The following is a 20,282-nucleotide window of genomic DNA, read 5'->3' as shown; positions in this document are numbered from 1 at the left end:
TCGTTATCACATACGTGATTCGCTTACAGTTTGAACTAAGCATTGTCATATACAACGATATGCCAAAACACCAGGACCACTTCCACCGCCAGACTGGACGCCACCAGTTGGCGTTGTGGGCGTGCAACGCCTTAAAATAAGGTGTATAAGAGGATTAGGGGAAAGAGGAATTATTTTAGCTACTATAATGGCCGAAGAAGGAGAAATCCACTGATGTAAGCAACTTTGACAAAGAGCCGATTTGTCATTGTCCAGCGCCAGACAACAATCATCGAGGAAAAGGCGAAAGTAGGTCAGCTATCGGCTGCTGCTGTCCTGAGAACGTGTGCAAAGTGGCCGAAAGACGCGAAACCATGAGTAGGCGGCAAGGCTTACACATTTCGCAGTTCGGGAAATGTGGTGATCTGTCGCAGGTCTGACGACAGAGCGCAATGTTGGTGCAGATACAAGTGTTTCGGAACACACTGTTCAGCACAAAGCGTTGAAATTGGGGCTCCTCAGGAGGCAATCCCTTTGTGTTTGTGTGATGGCACAGAGACATTGTCAGTTACAATTTTAGTGAGTACGGCATCGTCGAGACTGGACTGTGGGTGAATGAAATCTTGTTGCCTGATTGGGCTCTTCAAGTTTCTTACTACATCAGGTCTTTGGTCATGTCTAGTGTTACGACTTCTGCACCACTTCTTAGCAGCAGACACAGTGGCTGCGCCAAAGACTGAGACAGCATAGAGTTTCACAATTATTTATTGAACTTTCTTTACAATTTCTCTCTCGTCGTCGCTGCCCAGCCCTGCGGATCCCTCCGCCTGTTGCTGCTGTGTAGATTCTCCGACAATGCGCGCAACGCGCGCCGCTGATCGCACTCGGGAGCCTCAGGCCACCAGTGCTCCGCTGAAGCCAGGATACGCTGTGGTTGAGATGAACTCGTCGCCGCTCGACGCCCCAGTACGGCATGCCCACGGAGCCACGTCGCCTGCTGCACCGGCAGCTGGGAAGCCGTCAGTCGCGATGTCCGCGAGGTCCCGTCATGGACGGACCACGCGCCGTGGGGCTGGGTTGCCGTGAAGTCCGGGTGTCAGTCCCTGGCGGCGCCTGTGACCGAGACCGCGCTACGGCCGGTCCTGCTGGAAGTTCTCGCTGTAGTCAGTCAGCCATGGTGCCGACCGAACTCGGGCCGACCTCCTGAGCTGAAGTTGACATCTGGCGGCGAACAGATGACTCCTGCGAGCTGGAACAGACGTCCGGAATCGTCACCTACGAAGATTGAACATTCGGACACGGACCACGTCCATCCTCAGATCCGAACTGCTTCATAATGGCTTCTGTCTGTTGCTGCCTGCGCTCCACTATTTATATCTGGCAGGAGGACGTTTTTTACCTTCAGTGGTAGCTTTTTGTTATTACTCCCGCAGTATATTGCAGTGTAACTTGGCGTGCTGGCCTCACTTCCCCTTACTCAGCACTCTCTAGGCTTCGCTCGGCAGTCGGTCTGTGTGCCTCCTTGCGTCAGTCTGTTGGTAGACTGCTGCTGTCAGCAAGGCTATCTGTGCCTGCCTAGTTTGCAACGCTTCGGTCGCCGGCGTGCCTCTCTTTTGCCGTTCTCCACTGTGTGAAGCAACGCTTACTACATGTGGCCGCAACACTAGGTACGCCGGCATCTAGGCGAAAGGCTGCTCGAAACATGCAGGTGGGTGGAGGAAGTATTTTCACCAGGTTTCCATGAAATCTGTTGTAGTAACCGAAAACATTGTAAGTGTCCTAAACTGCTTCAACATTACTGAGGACCGCATGCGTCCTCTCATGCTTGGTGTCCTCCCTGACGGCGGATGCATCTTCCAGCAGAACACCAGTCCGTGTTACAGGACCACATCACGTTATAGTGGTTTGAGGAACGAGTTACTGAATTCACATTAATGTCTTGGCCATAAAATTCGGAACCGATGGAACACATTGGGGAGGCAGTTGGGCGCCAGCTCCATACCCAGAAACCACCGACCCACAAGTTACAGGAATTGCGAAACCCCTGCGGATAGGGCGCTCCAGCCTGACATCACTATGGGAGTCTTCTTACAAAAACGGACTAGTGGAGAAAAGTTTAATGTAACTAATACTAATCACATTTGGCTACAGGTGGTTGGATAGACACACCAACTTGAAACTAAAGACCACGGCATCTAATGATGATACACGAGTTAAATACGATACTAGTCCTACTCCTGTTTCTGCCAGAGCCTTGAAAGTAATGTGAACATCAAGAATGGAATCAGTCTCTAAAACAAGGAACTGAGGTATGAATATTGCTAAATAATAACATGAGTTTGATGTCAAGATGCCCGTTTATACTGCAAAATTACACTGGTAAAAGCAACAAAAAGGAAAACACAAAAAATTTGATCTTAATACTACCTCATAATTCCATTTATGTCATCAGGTGTTCGAAATGCCCACCGTCTACTACAATACGCGTTTGCAGTTGCTGGTGCAAGGACTTCTGGACAGAGCGAACAGAGAAGAAAGGCAGTTGAACTTGGAGTCCAACTCATGACGCTTTCACGTCGTATCCAGCGGCCGGGACAGAGCTGGGAGAGCTATTTCCTAGATACGAGCGTGTAATGGGCCGGGCACCCATCTTAAAGTACCACGTACACCTGTGTATTTCATGTGATGCTTTCTCTAGGAGAGCCGGTAAACTTCGCTAAGAAACTGTGCGAATTTTTTAAATGTTAAGGTTTCTTCAGTGAAGTAAGGCCCAATCAAATATCTTCTAATAATACTCGCCCATCAAGCGTCCACACTTCACTACCTCTGACGTTCACATTGCCTAGAGACTGAGGATTCTCGGCAATCTAATAATTCATAGTTCGTACAGTAAGCTTTCCATAGTTGGTAAAAGTAGCTTCATCGGTAAAGAGATTCTTGGCAAGAAGAACCCACCGTGCCGATGTCCCATCAGGACCGAGTGACAGGAATCCAGGTGTCTTCTACAATGCTGATGGTTAATCTGCTTTTGAAGCGACACATGATGCGGATGGAAACTGTTTGCGCGGAAAATGCGGAAACCCCGCTGGAGTGTCTTGTTCCTCAGTCACTCACAATTTATCTGGAGCCAGCGTGTGAATAAAAGCAGAAGATGCCAGAAAATCAGTTTCGTTCGCTCCGCTCATTACAGGCTTGCTCATTACCCTCTGCATAGTATTCCTGTGCCCTTTCAATAAAAATGTTTCGTGCATTTGCTGAACAGTCATTTTTGTTGGACCTGTCTCTCGGGTATACCTTTGTACAAATAACTGTTTTTAGCGCTCCATAAAGATGTAGCATATCTAGTTTCTCTTGGTTCGTGAAAGGCGGGTATAGCTAATCTAATCAGCACTTGACACAAGTAAACGACACAAACATTATGAAAACTGTATTTCCTCAGTGCCTCTTTTATAATGGTATTGCGGTGGCGAATCACTGTTTCCATTGTGACACGTTTTCTTATTTGGATTGGGAGTGAACAACTTACGTGAATAACGTAGTCTACAGCGGTATTGGAAAGAGCCTTCGTAGATAACTTCAGTGACATAATTCGTGAAGATCTAGATCAAATCGTAACAAAGGGACAGTGGTCCCAGTGTCAGGAAAAGATGCCCCACAAACGTCTTCCCTTCTGTACCTTTTTCTGGTTTTCCTTACCTTTTATCCCATATCTTCACGTGGTCGGCATGTTAATTTTCGGATCTGACAATATTGGTAATAGAAGGTGGCCGGATGTCCTTCTTGGCTTAACTGCATTCGCAGCGCACTTTCAGGCAGTATCTACATATATCAGTGAGTGTACCAGTCCGCCCCCGGTAGCTGAGTGGTGGCCGGCACGGTAGCTCAGCGTGTTCGGTCAGAGAGCCTGTTGGCCTCTGTAATAAAATACTGAGTGGAAGGAACAACAAACGAACTGTAACGGATTTTTTTTTTGTAAGAAGACTCCCATAGTGATGTCAGGCTGGAACGCCCTATCCGCCTGAGGTGACAGCACGAATTTCCGCATAAGTCAGCTATCATTATCACGCTGCAAACAAAAAAAATCCTAAATTCCAAACACTGCGATTTCTCCGAAACTACTAATCTGATTTGGAAGAGCGATCCATAGTTAAATTTGTCTTTTTTAGAACAATGAAAACAGCTTCAGAAATTACTAAAATTCTACACTCTTGGAAATGGAAAAAAGAACACATTGACACCGTTGTGTCAGACCCATCATACTTGCTCCGGACACTGCGAGAGGGCTGTACAAGCAATGATCACACGCACGGCACAGCGGACACACCAGGAACCGCGGTGTTGGCCGTCGAATGGCGCTAGCTGCGCAGCATTTGTGCACCGCCGCCGTCAGTGTCAGCCAGTTTGCCGTGGCATACGGAGCTCCATCGCAGTCCTTTAACACTGGTAGCATGCCGCGACAGCGTGGACGTGAACCGTATGTGCAGTTGACGGACTTTGAGCGAGGGCGTATAGTGGGCATGCGGGAGGCCGGGTGGACGTACCGCCGAATTGCTCAACACGTGGGGCGTGAGGTCTCCACAGTACATCGATGTTGTCGCCAGTGGTCGGCGGAAGGTGCACGTGCCCGTCGACCTGGGACCGGACCGCAGCGACGCACGGATACACGCCAAGACCGTAGGATCCTACGCAGTGCCGTAGGGGACCGCACCGCCACTTCCCAGCAAATTAGGGACACTGTTGCTCCTGGGGTATCGGCGAGGACCATTCGCAACCGTCTCCATGAAGCTGGGCTACGGTCCCGCACACCGTTAGGCCGTCTTCCGCTCACGCCCCAACATCGTGCAGCCCGCCTCCAGTGGTGTCGCGACAGGCGTGAATGGAGGGACGAATGGAGACGTGTCGTCTTCAGCGATGAGAGTCGCTTCTGCCTTGATGCCAATGATGGTCGTATGCGTGTTTGGCGCCGTGCAGGTGAGCGCCACAATCAGGACTGCATACGACCGAGGCACACAGGGCCAACACCCGGCATCATGGTGTGGGGAGCGATCTCCTACACTGGCCGTACACCACTGGTGATCGTCGAGGGGACACTGAATAGTGCACGGTACATCCAAACCGTCATCGAACCCATCGTCTACCATTCCTAGACCGGCAAGGGAACTTGCTGTTCCAACAGGACAATGCACGTCCGCATGTATCCCGTGCCACCCAACGTGCTCTAGAAGGTGTAAGTCAACTACCCTGGCCAGCAAGATCTCCGGATCTGTCCCCCATTGAGCATGTTTGGGACTGGATGAAGCGTCGTCTCACGCGGTCTGCACGTCCAGCACGAACGCTGGTCCAACTGAGGCGCCAGGTGGAAATGGCATGGCAAGCCGTTCCACAGGACTACATCCAGCATCTCTACGATCGTCTCCATGGGAGAATAGCAGCCTGCATTGCTGCGAAAGGTGGATATACACTGTACTAGTGCCGACATTGTGCATGCTCTGTTCCCTGTGTCTATGTACCTGTGGTTCTGTCAGTGTGATCATGTGATGTATCTGACCCCAAGAATGTGTCAATAAAGTTTCCCCTTCCTGAGACAATGAATTCACGGTGTTCTTATTTCAATTTCCAGGAGTGTATTTGGAGAAGAGAAGTAGGCGCCGATATCTCTGTAATTACTAAATCTATGAAAAGAGACAATACGTCACTTAGTGAGGGCATTTTTGCAACACATTTGGGCCGAAACAAAGTTATGGTATCTTGTACAGTTCGGGAAATATCTGTCGTGAACAGATTAGATGCGTCACCCTCTCCATCTCCTCACTCTCTTTTTTTATTCTATCATATTTAGATAGCTATAAATGTTAAAAATAATTAGCGTATGTCGTAAAATTCGCGACATTATCGCTAGAACATAGCGAAATCTGCACTCGATGTACGAGGTGACGGGACTGATGCTGTCATAGAGTAAATACATATACACCAAAAATGAACGACCAATAAATGTGAAGCATTCCCAATCGTATTCGGCGTCTCTAGTGTCTGTAGACAATCAGTATGGCCATCGTTTGTGTAAGAGCTCTTAGTTTGTTTGGCCGAAAAAATGATAAATGTAATAATACAGAAACGAACTGTCGTGAAGTTTCAAATGAAATTACTAAAAACCTACCACTGAAACGTATCTGTTATTAAGAGAATTGTATGGCGAAGACTGTTGTCAAGTACGCAAGTTTTTGAGTGGTTTAATCATTTCCAATATTGCCCACAAGACACTGAAGATGACTCACGCCTGTGACGCCCTCCCATATCAAGAATGGATGAAAATATCGAAAAAGAACGTCGGTTGAGTATTCGATCAGTTGTGAAACTGTACGGATTGACAAATAATGCATAAGGAAAATTTTACGTAACCAGTTTAATGTGAGAAAACTGTGTTCGAAGCTGGTGCCGAAAATTGTCGCTATCGCCCAAATAGAAGCTCGTGCAAATGTTTGTACTGACACTTTTAATACCACTGAAAATCATCCTTATTTCTTGGAATGAGTGATAACATGTAGATAACCTTGGTTTTTCAGTTATGATACATAAACTAAAGGCCAATCCATCCAGTGGAAGGAACAAACTACACCGAGAGCGAAAAAAACTCGAATGAGCAAATCAAGTTTCAAAGAGATGATTGTTGTTTTTTTCAATATTCATGAAATGTGTATCTTCACTGGGTTCCTGAAGGTCAAAGTATTAATCAACATTACTTCTATCAAGTTCTTCCTGAACTCCGTGAGAAAATAAGAAAAGAACGAACCGAATAGTGGAAGAACAAGTCATGGGTTCTGCATCAAGACAACGCACCGGCGGGTACCGCATTTCCTGTTAAAAGGTTTCTAGCAAATCACAGCATCCCAGTGTTAGACTATCCACGTTATTCACTGACCTAGCACCATGGGACTTTTATCTGTTCCCCAAGGTCCAATCTACATGAATAAGAACGAGATTTTAGTTCGTTGAAGCAGTGAAAGGAAAAGCGGCATGCGTCTTCGAGGCACTCACAGAGGAAGAACTGCAGCACTGTTTACATTAATGGAGAGTTCGCGTGGAGTGTTGTGGGGATAGAATGTATTGAAATAACTAAACACGCATTTTTAAATAAAATATTTTACAGCCATAGTCCCGTTATTTTATAGTCACATCTCGTATTCAGCCATTCTGAATAAATTTTAGGTAGCCCGTCTTAACTGACGAACATTCTATTCCACATTTGCATACACCAAAAATTCGTACGCCTTGAGATAAGGCCATTAGCTAGATTTCAGCTGAAATCTGATATTTTCCTTAAAGAAGTGCATGTTTTTGTATAAACTGATTCCTACAGAATTCACAGTAAACTTTTGAATTCGTTCACTTCAGTCTTGTTTTCTATCGCAGTACAGGATCTTATTCGGTTGTCGGCGCAAAGCGTAAGATATGATAGAGAACTTCGTGCAGCTGTAATACGATATAAAGGAAGTTTTCAAAATCTAATTTGTCGCTATTCGATACCAGGAAGCGCTCTCAAAAGGAAGCAAGAGAAATACGTCGCTTTGACGGTAATCAGTACAGGAGAGGCTACTCGAAGATCTTTCCTTGTTGGTGAAACATTTTCTCGGACAAAATAAAAACATAACCAAAAAATTCACGAGAACGAAAGTATCTGGTAGTATCTCCCTGGAAATCAGGTAGATTCTGTAGCGTCGTCCGAAGACTGAGGTCCCAGGTTAAAGTTGTTACCTCAAGAGGGGACCACAAGCTGAAGACAGTCATTGTCAGAGGCAGCAACGAATGAGAGACGTTTGCAAAGACGCCCTCAGGAGGTTCCGTATGCCGCCTCTGCTGGCAGTCTGCTTACGTCAGAGAGTAGCGCCCCTCCGTCCCCTCTTTGATAGCCAACTATGACAGCAGCAGCATCATATCTCAGATCCGGCAGCAAGCTGGTATCGCTAGTCGGAACTGTGTTCCGAAGTTTACACGTTGTCAAACGTGCAATCATGTATGACTCTCATAGAGTACTATACGATACAATAGTCATTGTGTTCTGCTACAGTATAGTAAATGTAGTGGGTGACTATAACAAAACTTTCCTTTCTTAACGTGTTGTAAGCCGAAAACTACACTCATGCTCATAAATTAAGGATAATTGCAGAATGTGGTGTCACACACTGTGGCACTACTCAAAGATGGCGATAACAGCATAGGCACATAGGGAAGACACACGACACAGATCTGTAAGTCCATGGTATTGGTGATAAGCTGAGAAAACCGACCCGAAACACATGTGATACAAAACGCCACTGTTTCCTGTGCATGTGCCCCGACATCAATATGGGATATGATCACCATGCACACGTACACAGACTGCAGAACGGATTGGCATACTCTGGATCAGGTGGTTGAGCAGCTGCTAGGGTATAGCCTCCCATTCTTGCACCAGTGCCTGTCAGATCTCTTTAAGCTCTGTGGGGCGGTGCGTTATCATCCATCAGGAGGAAGGTGGGACCCACAGAACCCCTGAAAAGGCGGAAATACTGGTGCAAAATAATGTCCTGATACACCTGATCTGTTACAGTTCCTCTGTCAAATACATGCAGTTGTGTACCTGCACCAATCATAATCCCACCCCACACCATCAAACCGCGACCTCCATACAGGTCCCTTTCAAGGACATTAAGGGGTTGGTATCCGGTTCCTGGTTCACGCCAGATGAAAATCCGGCGAGAATCACTGTTCAGACTATACCTCGTCCTGTCCGTGAACACAACCTGGGACCGCTGCTCCAATGACCACGTACTGTGTTCTAGACATCAGGCTTTACGGGCTCTCCTGTGACCAGGGATCAGTGAAATGCACCTTGCAGGTCTCCGGGCGAATAAACCATGTCTGTTAAGTCGTCTGTAGACTGTTTGTCTGGAGACAACTGTTCCAGTGGCTGCGGTAACGTACCGAGTAAGGCTACCTGCAGTACTCCGTGGCCGTCTGCGGGCACTAATGGTGAGATATTGGTCTTCTTGTGGTCTTGTAGACTGTGGACGTCTCGTACCGTAGCGCCTGGACGTGTTTCCTGTCTGCTGGAATCGTTGCCATAATCTTGAGATCACACTCTGTGGCACACGGACGGTCCGTACAACGACCTGCTGTATTTGACCAGCCTCCAGTTGCCCTCGTATTCTACCGCTCATAACGTTATCAATATGTGTTCTTTGAGCCATTTTCAACACACAGTCGCCATTAGCACGACTGAAAACGTCTGCACACTTACTCGCTGCACCGTATTCTGACATGCACCAACACACCTCTGCGTATGTGGACTGCTGCCAGTGCCACCGTGCGACGCCCGCAGGTCAATTCACCGCATGGTCATACCCCGAGGTGATTTAAACCCGCAAACCGCCCACCTGGTAGAATTAATTTCCGGAGTATGGGGTGCTAGATTTCATGCACCACAGCGCCACCGTTCAGTTCCAACTATAGCCACTAGGTGCCGTGATCAGTCATCGTGATTCATAGTCTCACACACCTGATCAGTCACAGTGCACTTGTTGACGTATCAACATGACTTGGACAAAAGGAACAGGGAATTACTGGTGAAGCAACAACAGTAATGCTGCAGCTGCACTTCGAAAATATTGCCGGATGAAAAGATTATGGAAGGGTCTTCTTTCTCCACTTGCCGTGCCGAGCGTGATGAAGAAGTTCGAATCAACTGGAGAACTGGGAATCGCTCCGGAAAGTGGCCGTCGATCGGTTACACCACAGGTGGTTGATGAAATTGCTGATGCTATGGCAGACAACGCTGCGCACAATTCTCGAGCGTCAGGCAGGACGCGTGCAGTGTCATGACAGTTGAACATCCCGTGGTCCATTTACGGAAGGTGCTTCGAGCCATTCTCAAATGGTATCCGTACAAGATCCGTATCGTACAGCAGCTTGCACCACATGACGCACAACGATTTCGCTCTCCACATTCTCGCAAGGACTGAAATTGATGAGGGCTGGCCCTGGACCATCCTGTGGACAGACAAAGCTCATTTTCCTCTGACCGGTGAGATGAACAAACAAAATTGCCGAGTGTGAAGATCTTCACCTACTGTCACTGTGCATGAAGTTCTTCTGTATGATGAACGTGTCTATGGTGTGGCTTGACGGCTACATTCATCAATGGCCCATTCTTTTTTGAACAGTTTGACGCTCAAGGACCAAACACGTGCAGTGTGACTGGACAGTGTAACTCCGATATGCTGCGCCAGCATATCATACCCGCCCTACAGAAGAGAGACGCATTGAACTCAACAGCTTTCATTCAAAATGAAACCACATCGCTCGTGAAGTTCACCTGTTTCTCTGAAACACATTTGGAAGCGATCGAATTATCAGCCGATCCCTTCCAGATTCCTGGCTGGCTTGGTCACCTGATATCACTCCCTGTGATTTACGGTTGAGGGGCTACCAGAAGGACATAATTTACCAGGGGAACATTCACAAAATTGTTCAAATGGCTCTGAGCACTATGGGACTTAACATCTGAGGTCATCAGTCTCCTAGAACTTAGAATACGGTGCAGCGAGTAAGTGTGCAGACGTTTTCAGTCGTGCTAATGGCGACTGTGTGTTGAAAATTGCTCAAAGAACACATATTGATAACGTTATGAGGGGTAGAATACTAGGGCGACTGGAGGCTTGTCAAATACAGCAGGTCGTTGCACGGACCCTCCGTGTGTCACAGAATGTGATATCAAGATTATGGCAACGATTCCAGCAGACAGGAAACACGTCCAGGCGCTACGGTACGACACGTCCACAGTCTACAAGACCACAAGAAGACCAATATCTCACCATTAGTGCCCGCAGACGGCCACGGAGTACTGCAGGTAGCCTTGCTCGGTACGTTACCGCAGCCACTGGAACAGTTGTCTCCAGACAAACAGTCTACAGACGACTTAACAGACATGGTTTATTCGCCCGGAGACCTGCAACGTGCATTTCACTGATCCCTGGTCACAGGAGAGCCCGTAAAGCCTGATGTCTAGAACACAGTACGTGGTCATTGGAGCAGCGGTCCCAGGTTCTGTTCACGGACAGGACGAGGTATAGTCTGAACAGTGATTCTCGCCGGGTTTTCATCTGGCGTGAACCAGGAACCGGATACCAACCCCTTAATGTCCTTGAAAGGGACCTGTATGGAGGTCGCGGTTTGATGGTGTGGGGTGGGATTATGATTGGTGCAGGTACACAACTGCATGTATTTGACAGAGGAACTGTAACAGATCAGGTGTATCAGGACATTATTTTGCACCAGTATTTCCGCCTTTTCAGGGGTTCTGTGGGTCCCACCTTCCTCCTGATGGATGATAACGCACCGCCCCACAGAGCTTAAAGAGATCTGACAGGCACTGGTGGAAGAATGGGAGGCTATACCCTAGCAGCTGCTCAACCACCTGATCCAGAGTATGCCAACTAACTAACCTAAGGACATCACACACATCCATGCGCAAGGCAGGATTCGAACCTGCGACCGAACCGGTAGCGCGGTTCCAGACTGAAGCGCCTAGAATCGCTCTTCCACAGCGGCCGGCGAACATTCACAGATGTGCTGATCTGAAGCACAGCATACCAAGAGAGATAGTCAGCATACCTATGGACTTGCTTCTTTCTGCGGCGCAGAATGCAACCCTGAGCTCTCAGACATTTCTGGACTCTGATGGGGGCCATACTGAGCCCGTTTTGTAGCAGTGATGGTAGCGGTATGTAATGGTATGATGTAACGTAGCAGCACAGTAAAAGTCTTTCCATTGAATTGATTCCGCATTATTTCTCTTCCCCATGTCCTTCCCCAAGTTTGCTACTCGTACAGTAATTAGTTTCGCGGTTATAGCGTGTTAAATAGGGAAAACTTAATTATAACCACCGAGAACATTGTCATTCATGAGGACATGGACTGCATCCAAGTTAAGTATTCGACATTAAGGAGTTGTACAAAACTGAACTAATATTTTATGTGTGTTGTAGCTCCCTCTCGGTCTCCTGTAAAATTATAGTGCTGTCATCTAGGCTTAGTACGACGTACATCAGATTCCGCTATCGGCTGTGAAGTCTCGTCAGTTTCTGGGCACACCGCGCTGCGTCTCAGACTGTCGCATGGCATCCGCCTGCACGCTGCACAAAAACAGCCCCGTGCCTGTTTCGAGGGAGCAGCGAAAGCCTCGCTGCGCGGGCGCGTCATGTGTTATTCAGTGAGCTCAAGGGGGAACCCACTTATTCCGCTCGCTGACTTTTCCTTGCGGAGAAACTGCCGAATAATCTACACTTTGTGTCACGACACAGTTCCTTTCTGTTCTCAGAGATCAGACTCCACCAGCGCTCACGTTCCTCCGTTATCGGTACTTGCTAACGCTTGATCACTCGAAATGCCTTTAAGCTCATAATATCGCACTGGAATTTTTTAAGACGTCGCTCTGTGATTTTCTTATAGGCTGTAGTGGAGATGTTATTACACGTCCAAGGTAAAACGTGGCGCAGTTATTGCTTCTGCACTGTTAACATATGTCTGTCTGTTTTAGTCACATCCCCATCGACATCTACTACATCTACATTTATACTCCGCAAGCCACCCAACGGTGTGTGGCGGAGGGCACTTTACGTGCCACTGTCATTACCTCCCTATCCTGTTCCAGTCGCGTATGGATCGGGGGAAGAACGACTGCCGGAAAGCTTCCGTGCGCGCTCGAATCTCTCTAATTTTACATTCGTAATCTCCTCGGGAGGTATAAGAAGGGGGAAGCAATATATTCGATACCTCATCCAGAAACGCACCCTCTCGAAACCTGGACAGCAAGCTACACCGCGATGCAGAGCGCCTCTCTTGCAGAGTCTGCCACTAGAGTTTGCTAAACATCTCCGTAACGCTACCACGCTTACCAAATAATCCTGTGACGAAACGCGCCGCTCTTCTTTGGATCTTCTCTATCTCCTCTGTCAACCCTACCTGGTACGGATCCCACACTGATGAGCAACACTCAAGTATAGGTCGAACGAGTGTTTTGTAAGCCACCCCCTTTGTTGATGGACTACATTTTCTGAGGACTCTCCCAATGAATCTCAACCTGGCAACCGCCTTACCGACATTTAATTTTATATGATCATTCCACTTCAAATCGTTCCGTACGCATACTCCCAGATATTTTACAGAAGTAACTGCTACCAGTGTTTGTTTCGCTATCATATAATCATGCAATAAAGGATCCTTCTTTCTATGTATTCGCAATACATTACATTTGTCTATGTTAAGGGTCAATTGCCACTCCCTGAACCAAGTGCCTATCCGCTGCAGATCTTCCTGCATTTCGCTGCAATTTTATAATCCTGCAACTTCTCTGTATACTACAGCATCATCCGCGGAAATTCGCATGGTACTTCCGACACTATCTACTAGGTCATTTATATATATTGTCAAAAGCAATGGTCCCACAACACTCCCCTGTGGCACGCCAGAGGTTACTTTAACGTCTGTAGACGTCTCTTCATTGAGAACAACATGCTGTGTTCTGTTTGCTAAAAACTCTTCAATCCAGCCACACAACTGTTCTGATATTCCGTAAGCTCTTACTTTGTTTATCAGGCGACAGTGCGGTACTGTATCGAACGCCTTCCGGAAGTCAAGGAAAATGGCATCTACCTGGGAGCCTGTATCTGATATTTTCTGGGTCTCATGAACCAAATAAAGCGAGTTGGGTCTCACACGATCGCTGTTTCCGGAATCCATGTTGATTCCTACTGAGTAGATTCTGGGTTTCCAGAAATGACATGATACGCGAGTAAAAAGCATGCTCTAAAATTCTACAACAGATCGATGTCAGAGATATAGGCCTACAGTTTTGCGCATCTGCTCGACGACCCTTCTTGAAAACTGGGACTACCTGTGCTCTTTTCCAATCATTTGGAACCTTCTGTTCCTCTAGAGACTTGCGGTACACTGCTATTAGAAGGGGGGCAAGTTCTTTCGCGTATTCTGTGTAGAATCGAATTGGTATCCCGTCAGGTCCAGTGGACTTTCCTCTGTTGAGTGATTTCAGTTGCTTTTCTATTCCTTGGGCACTTATTTCGATGTCAGCCATTTTTTCCTTTCTGCGAAGATTTAGAGAAGGAACTGCAGTGTGGTCTTCCTCAGTGAAACAGCTCTGGAAAAAGGTGTTTAGTATATCGGCTTTACGCGTGCCATACTCTGTTTCAGTGCCATTATCATCCTAGACTGTCTGGATATGCAACGTGCTGAGGACCATTTCAAAGGCGCCGCTCGTCATCAGATACGGCAGCGCAGCCTGCAGACGTGGTTAGTATCTGTATTTATTTTCAGTCATACACTTCTTACAATGTTTCCATAGAGAGATCACCACTGAGGAGGGGGTACACGGAAGGGGCCTCCTCGAAGATCGCAACAAAGGGATAAACACGACAAGACATGTCATCATCAGCGATCCGCCGTACCCTGGGCAACGCTGGGAGTAATTCCAGTGGCAGATCCTTCCACCACCAGAACATTACACCAGATTATAAAACCAAAAGGCTTTTTTCAAAGCCAGCTGTTACAATAATCTCCATAAATATAGAGGGAATATCCGTAGAGAAACAATTATTACTATCCAATACGTGTAAGACAAAGAACTGTGATCTCCTGCTCATCCAGGAAACTGATAGATGTCCGAATGACAGAAGGCCGAGGATACATGGAATGACATTAATCACTTGGGTACCCAGCGAACAGTATGGCAGTGTAATACACTGCTGGCCACCGTAAATGCAACACCAAGAAAGACAAGAGGTAGCACAACAAAATTTATTTTGTAGATAACATGTTGACCAAGTATCAAATGATTACGTTTACAGACGTCTGTGACATGTGGTTCCTGCCAGAATCAGTAGCCAGAGTAGCCGCCATTGTTGGAGATCACCGCTGCCACACGTCTCGGCATTGAGTCAAAGACACGTTGGATGTGTTCCTGGTGTACAGCAGCCCAAGCAGCTTCCACACGTTGCCAAAGATCATCTGGTGTGGCAGCTGGGGATGTAATCTGGGTCACTCGTTGAGCAACCATGGACCACATGTTTTCTATCGGCGAAAGATCCGGAGAGCGAGCCGGCCAGGGAAGCACTTCAATCTGATTATTGACGAAGAACCTTTGGACAATGCGTGCCACGTGTGGTCGCGCATTATCCTGTTGAAATATGGCTGTGGCCGAGCCCTGAAGGTAAGGAAGGACAACTGGCTCCAGCACCTCGGATATGTAGCGCCGGCTATTTAAAGTACCGGCAATGCGTACTAGGGGCGTGCGAGAGTAATATCCAATACCGCCCCATACCGTAATACCCGGTGCAAGACCAGTGTGGCGGTGCATAATGCAGCTGTCCAGCATCCTCTCTCCACGGTGTCTCGACACTCGAATCCGACCATCGTGGTGCTGCAGACAGAAGCGTGCCTCGTCAGTAAAGACAACGTCATTCCATTCTGCCGTCCACATCCGTCTGTCATCACACCATTGGCGACGGAGACGTCTGTGGTTCTGCGTCAGTGGTAGACGAAGCAATGGACGTCTTGCGGACAGACCACTCTGCTGTAAACGGCGTCGAATGGTACGCGCAGACACTGGGTGATGCGTTACAGACGCAATGTGCTGTGCTATGGTTCGGGATGTCACTGAGCGATCCGTCACTGCCATGAGCACAATTTGCCTATCAGCACGTGCAGTGGTGCACCGAGGTGAATGAGATCGACCACGTCGGTCCGTCGTACCTTCCTGCATCCAACGGTCACATATCCGCATTACAGTTGTTTGGTTTCGTCCAACACGACTAGCGATTTCTCTGTATGATAATCCACAATCTCGGTAAGCCACTGTCCTTCCTCTGTCGAACTCGGATATTTGATCAAACGATGTTCGCTGTTGTCTACGAGGCATAACTGATCGTCTTGTGAAACAACCACAAGGTAAACACACTTGCCGAACGTACACTCGTCGAAATCGCCAAGCCTTAAATGGCGCTATGAGGTGGCGCCACAGGCGCGCGTGATGTGCGTCCACGCTGAAATTCTAATCAGTTGCATATCTCATCGCTGCAAACCCATGGTGTAAATTTCACTTGATTCGGATGCTTCCTTCAGGGTGTTGCATTTACGGTGGCCAGCAGTGTATTTGCTAAACCAGGCCTCAATATCTAGTCTGCAGACTGAAATGTAGATAACGACACAGAAATACTGACTGTAGCAACAGAGACTTGTAGAGTAACATCAGTGTACAAACCACCAAACAATGTATTCCGTTTCAAAGAACCTGATAATTTCAATTGACAACCAGTGAAGTTCGTCATGGGAGATTTTAACAGCCACAGTGTAACATGGGGCTACAGAGAAACAGACCGAAGCGGTGAAGACCTTGAAAGCTGGGTAGAAAGCACGGGCCTGAAGTGAATACATGATCCAAAGCTACCATACTCCTTCAGGAGTGGAAGGTGGGGCCGTGGCTATAACCCGGATAATATCTTTGCAAGTGAAAATGTTGCCCACCAAGTGAAAAAAATGAGAAACTTAATTCCAAGGACACAATACCGAGCAATTATCTGCACTGTAGAAGCAGTCATCAACCCCAGCTATACCCCCTTCAACAGAAGATTTAACTTTAAACGAGAACGATGGGATATATTTACTGAAGAACTTGATTCCAAAATCTTGAACTAGATCCTTCTCCAGAGAAATATGATAGCTTTATAAAGCTGATGAAAGCTGTCTCTTGTAGGTACATACCCCGCGGATGTAGAACAACTTACATACCAGGACTAGACAAAGATACAAAAACACTTATGAATAAATATGAACACCTTTTTGAAGATGACCCATTTGCTGGAGAAACAATACAGGTTGGTGGAGAACTTGTACTAGCCATATCAGCTAGAAGGAAAGAAAAATGGTGCGATCTTTTGACGCAGCTCGATATGAAACAAAATAGTAGAAAGGCATGGCAATTGCTGAAGAACCTTGGAAACAACCAAAGAGCTATTCCCTCGGCCATCTCTGGTATAACACCTAACCAGATAGCACATCAGTTACTGCTGAATGGCAAAGTTAATAAAAAATCGGTAACTCCAAAGATCCAGAGAATTACTGAGACGAATAACTATATTGGCACACCGTGCTCATTGGAAGAATTAGAAACCGCAATATGCTCAATGAAGAACGATAAAGCTGCGGGGTTAGATGACTTGAGGACGGAACAGATAAAAATGTTTGGACCAGCAACCAAGAAGTGGATTCTAGATATGATGAACACCTGTGTCTCAAACTTGCAAATACCAAAGATCTGGAGAAAAACCAAAGTTGTGGCCCTACTGAAACCGTGGAAACAGCCAACAGATGCCAAAAATTTCCGGCCCATATCACTCTTATGCCATCTATACAAAGTTTTAGAGAGAATGATCCTCAATCGAATCTCGGACCAAGTCGATCAAACACTGATCAGAGAACAATCTGGGTTCGTGTTGTGGACAGATCTTGAACCTGACACAACACATAGAGGATGAATATGAACGCGAGCAGATCACCGGTGTCGCCTTTGTGGATCTTACTGCTGCATATGACACCATTAATATCAGGAAAATGTTAACAAAAATCTATGCTATCACGAAATATTTCCACTTAACACAGTTTACAAGATTCCTGCTACAAAACAGACGTTTCTTTGTTACTCTACAAAACAAGAGGAGGCGGGGGAGGGCATAGAGAAATGGTATCCCCCAAGGAAGTGTGCTAGCCCCACTACTATTTAATATTTACACTAATGACCAGCCAGTTAATCCTGTCACAAGATCATTCATTTATGCAGTTGACACAGCACTTGCCGCGCAAGGTAGAACTTTTGAGGAGGTGGAAGAAAAACTTACAATAAGTCTTGAGGCATTATCTAACTACTACGATAGCAACTAACTGAAGCCAAACCCCTCCAAAACACAAGTGTGTGCATTCCACTTACGGAACAAAGAGGCACGGAGGAAACTGAGAATAACCTGGAGAGGTCAACAGCTGACCCACTGTGACACCCCAAAGTACCTCGGAGTGAAGTTGGACCGGTCCCTGACCTGCAAGGACCACTGTACAGATACAAAAATGAAAGTCAGTGTGAGGAACAACATTATTAGGAAACTGACCAACAACAACTGGGGAACACACCCACAAGTCCTCCGTACATCTGCCCTTGCTTTGTGTTCTCCGCTGCTGAATACGCAGCACCTGTATGGCAGAACTCCAGCCATGCCAAACAGGTAAATATTGCCCTAAATGAAACAGGACGAATTGTAACCGGCTGCTTGCGGATAACTACTGTCGACAAAATCTACCACCTCATGGGCGTAGCACCTCCAGACATCCGAAGGAGAACAGCAACTGAAGTGGAAAGAAAGAAGCAGGAGACGGAACAGAGACACCTCTTGTTCGGATGCGAACATCAAACACCAAGACTCAAGTCGAGAAAAAGTTTTCCCCGGACAACGCAACTAATCAAATGGTTCAAATGGCTCTGAGCACTATGGGACTTAACTACTGAGGTCATCAGTCCCCTAGAACTTAGAACTACTTAAACCTAACTAACCTAAGGACATCACACACATCCATGCCCGAGGCAGGATTCGAACCTGCGACCGTGGCGGTCGCGCAGTCGCAACTAATCGAGACATCACCTACAGACCCTAGGATACAATTCTGGCGTAGCTGACAATCAGAGAAATACTGGGACAACCCCAAGGAAGAACTTGCTACAGGTCATCAGCTCCCATACGTGACATGGAAGGTACCCAATAGACTGAGAACTGGAGAATCTCGGTGTAAGGAGAACATGAAGAAATGGGGATACATCTCAGGGGACGAACTATGTGAGTTATGTGAGTGTGGTGAACCTCAAGACCATCAGCATCTACTCAACTGCAGGAAACTGTCGGAACCTGTGTCCATGGAAGACCTGATTATCGCCAATGATAAGGCAGTCTGTGCAGCGGAATTCTGGGCAGCACATAGAATATAAATATGCACACATTCTCTGTAAAGCTTGTAATATATATGTATGATATGCTATGTATGATAAATCATATTTAATATGTTATGTTCTGGACACGCATAAATAAATAAAAATCACTGAGGATGACTGTGACGAATAGCAAGATGACTACAACTACAAAAGTCAGCCCAAAACTGAGTGCCGCATTCGCGGACCATTTGAGCACCAAAACAACATGAAGGGAGCTCCATAAGCAGGAAGCTGCACAGCGATCTGGAATTCCAAAACCACTCATCGGCGATGCAAATGCTCGTAACAGAAAAACGTGATGCCGAAGCCACAAAACCTGGTCTGCGGAGGAATGGAAGAAACTCATTTGGTCCGATGACTCTTGTTTCACACTACTTCCAACTTTTGGAAAAGTTCACGTCCCAAGAGCGAAACATGGAAGGAATTTGGTGATGATTTCAGAAACCATATCGTGGTATTCCACGTGCCCCATAGTTACTATGCGAGGTCGCATTACTGCCAAGGAGTATCTGATTATTTTGGTTGATCAGGTCTACCTCACGCTACAGTGTTTGTTCCCCAGTTGTGATACTGTGTTCCAAGTCGACAGGGTCCTGTTCACAAAGCTCACATCGTCCACTAATGGTTTTCTGAGCACGAGGATGAAATACCGCATCTCCCGTGACCACTGCAGTCGCCAGGCTTTAATATGTAATCTACTTTACAGCGAAGACAGCGTGATTGTTATCGACGTCCGTCATCGTTATCTGATCTTGCCACTATTTTGCAGTAAGAGTGGTAAAAGATCCCCTTGAAGACCATGCGGTACCTGTCTGTCTCCTTTTCGAGACGACTACAAGCTGTTTTGAATGAATGCCAACGGTTTTCCTGCACCTTATGTTGTGTTTTTCGTGTTTGTGTATTTATATCCACCATCCACTCACGCCCACCCACCCTCTCACACGCACCTACACCCACCCACACCCACACACACACACACACACACACACACACACACACACACACACATATATATATATATATATATATATATATATATATATATATATATATATATATATCATGCGTCATCGACCAATGACATCCATCCTTCCTCTTCTTCCTCTTGTGCCATATATTGACCCTTATAACGGACATGCAGAGCTCTTCTGCATCCATATCTACATATATACTCCGCAATCAACATTACGGAATGTGGCGAAGGGTACGTGTGCTCTTCCTATGC

At 46.8% G+C, this 20,282-nt stretch overlaps 1 protein-coding gene across 1 annotated transcript in view; it reads right to left on the bottom strand.

The window, feature by feature from the left end:
* Positions 1-663: 663 nt before the first annotated feature.
* LOC126232704 (neuropeptide SIFamide receptor-like) overlaps positions 664-20,282 on the bottom strand; it is a 290,527-nt gene continuing 270,908 nt past the window's right edge. Inside the window, exons 2-3 of the mRNA XM_049942814.1 lie at positions 1,127-1,228; positions 664-683 (exon numbers count right to left, since the gene is read on the bottom strand). Coding sequence (XP_049798771.1) covers positions 664-683; positions 1,127-1,228 — 122 coding nt within the window. The remainder of the gene's footprint in view (positions 684-1,126; positions 1,229-20,282) is intronic.

The sequence above is a fragment of the Schistocerca nitens genome, chromosome 1, assembly GCF_023898315.1.
Source record: "Schistocerca nitens isolate TAMUIC-IGC-003100 chromosome 1, iqSchNite1.1, whole genome shotgun sequence".
In the NCBI taxonomy this organism is placed as follows: Eukaryota; Metazoa; Arthropoda; class Insecta; order Orthoptera; family Acrididae; genus Schistocerca; species Schistocerca nitens.
Note: the sequence above shows the minus strand (reverse complement) of the source record. Positions and strands in the feature narration are given on the sequence as shown.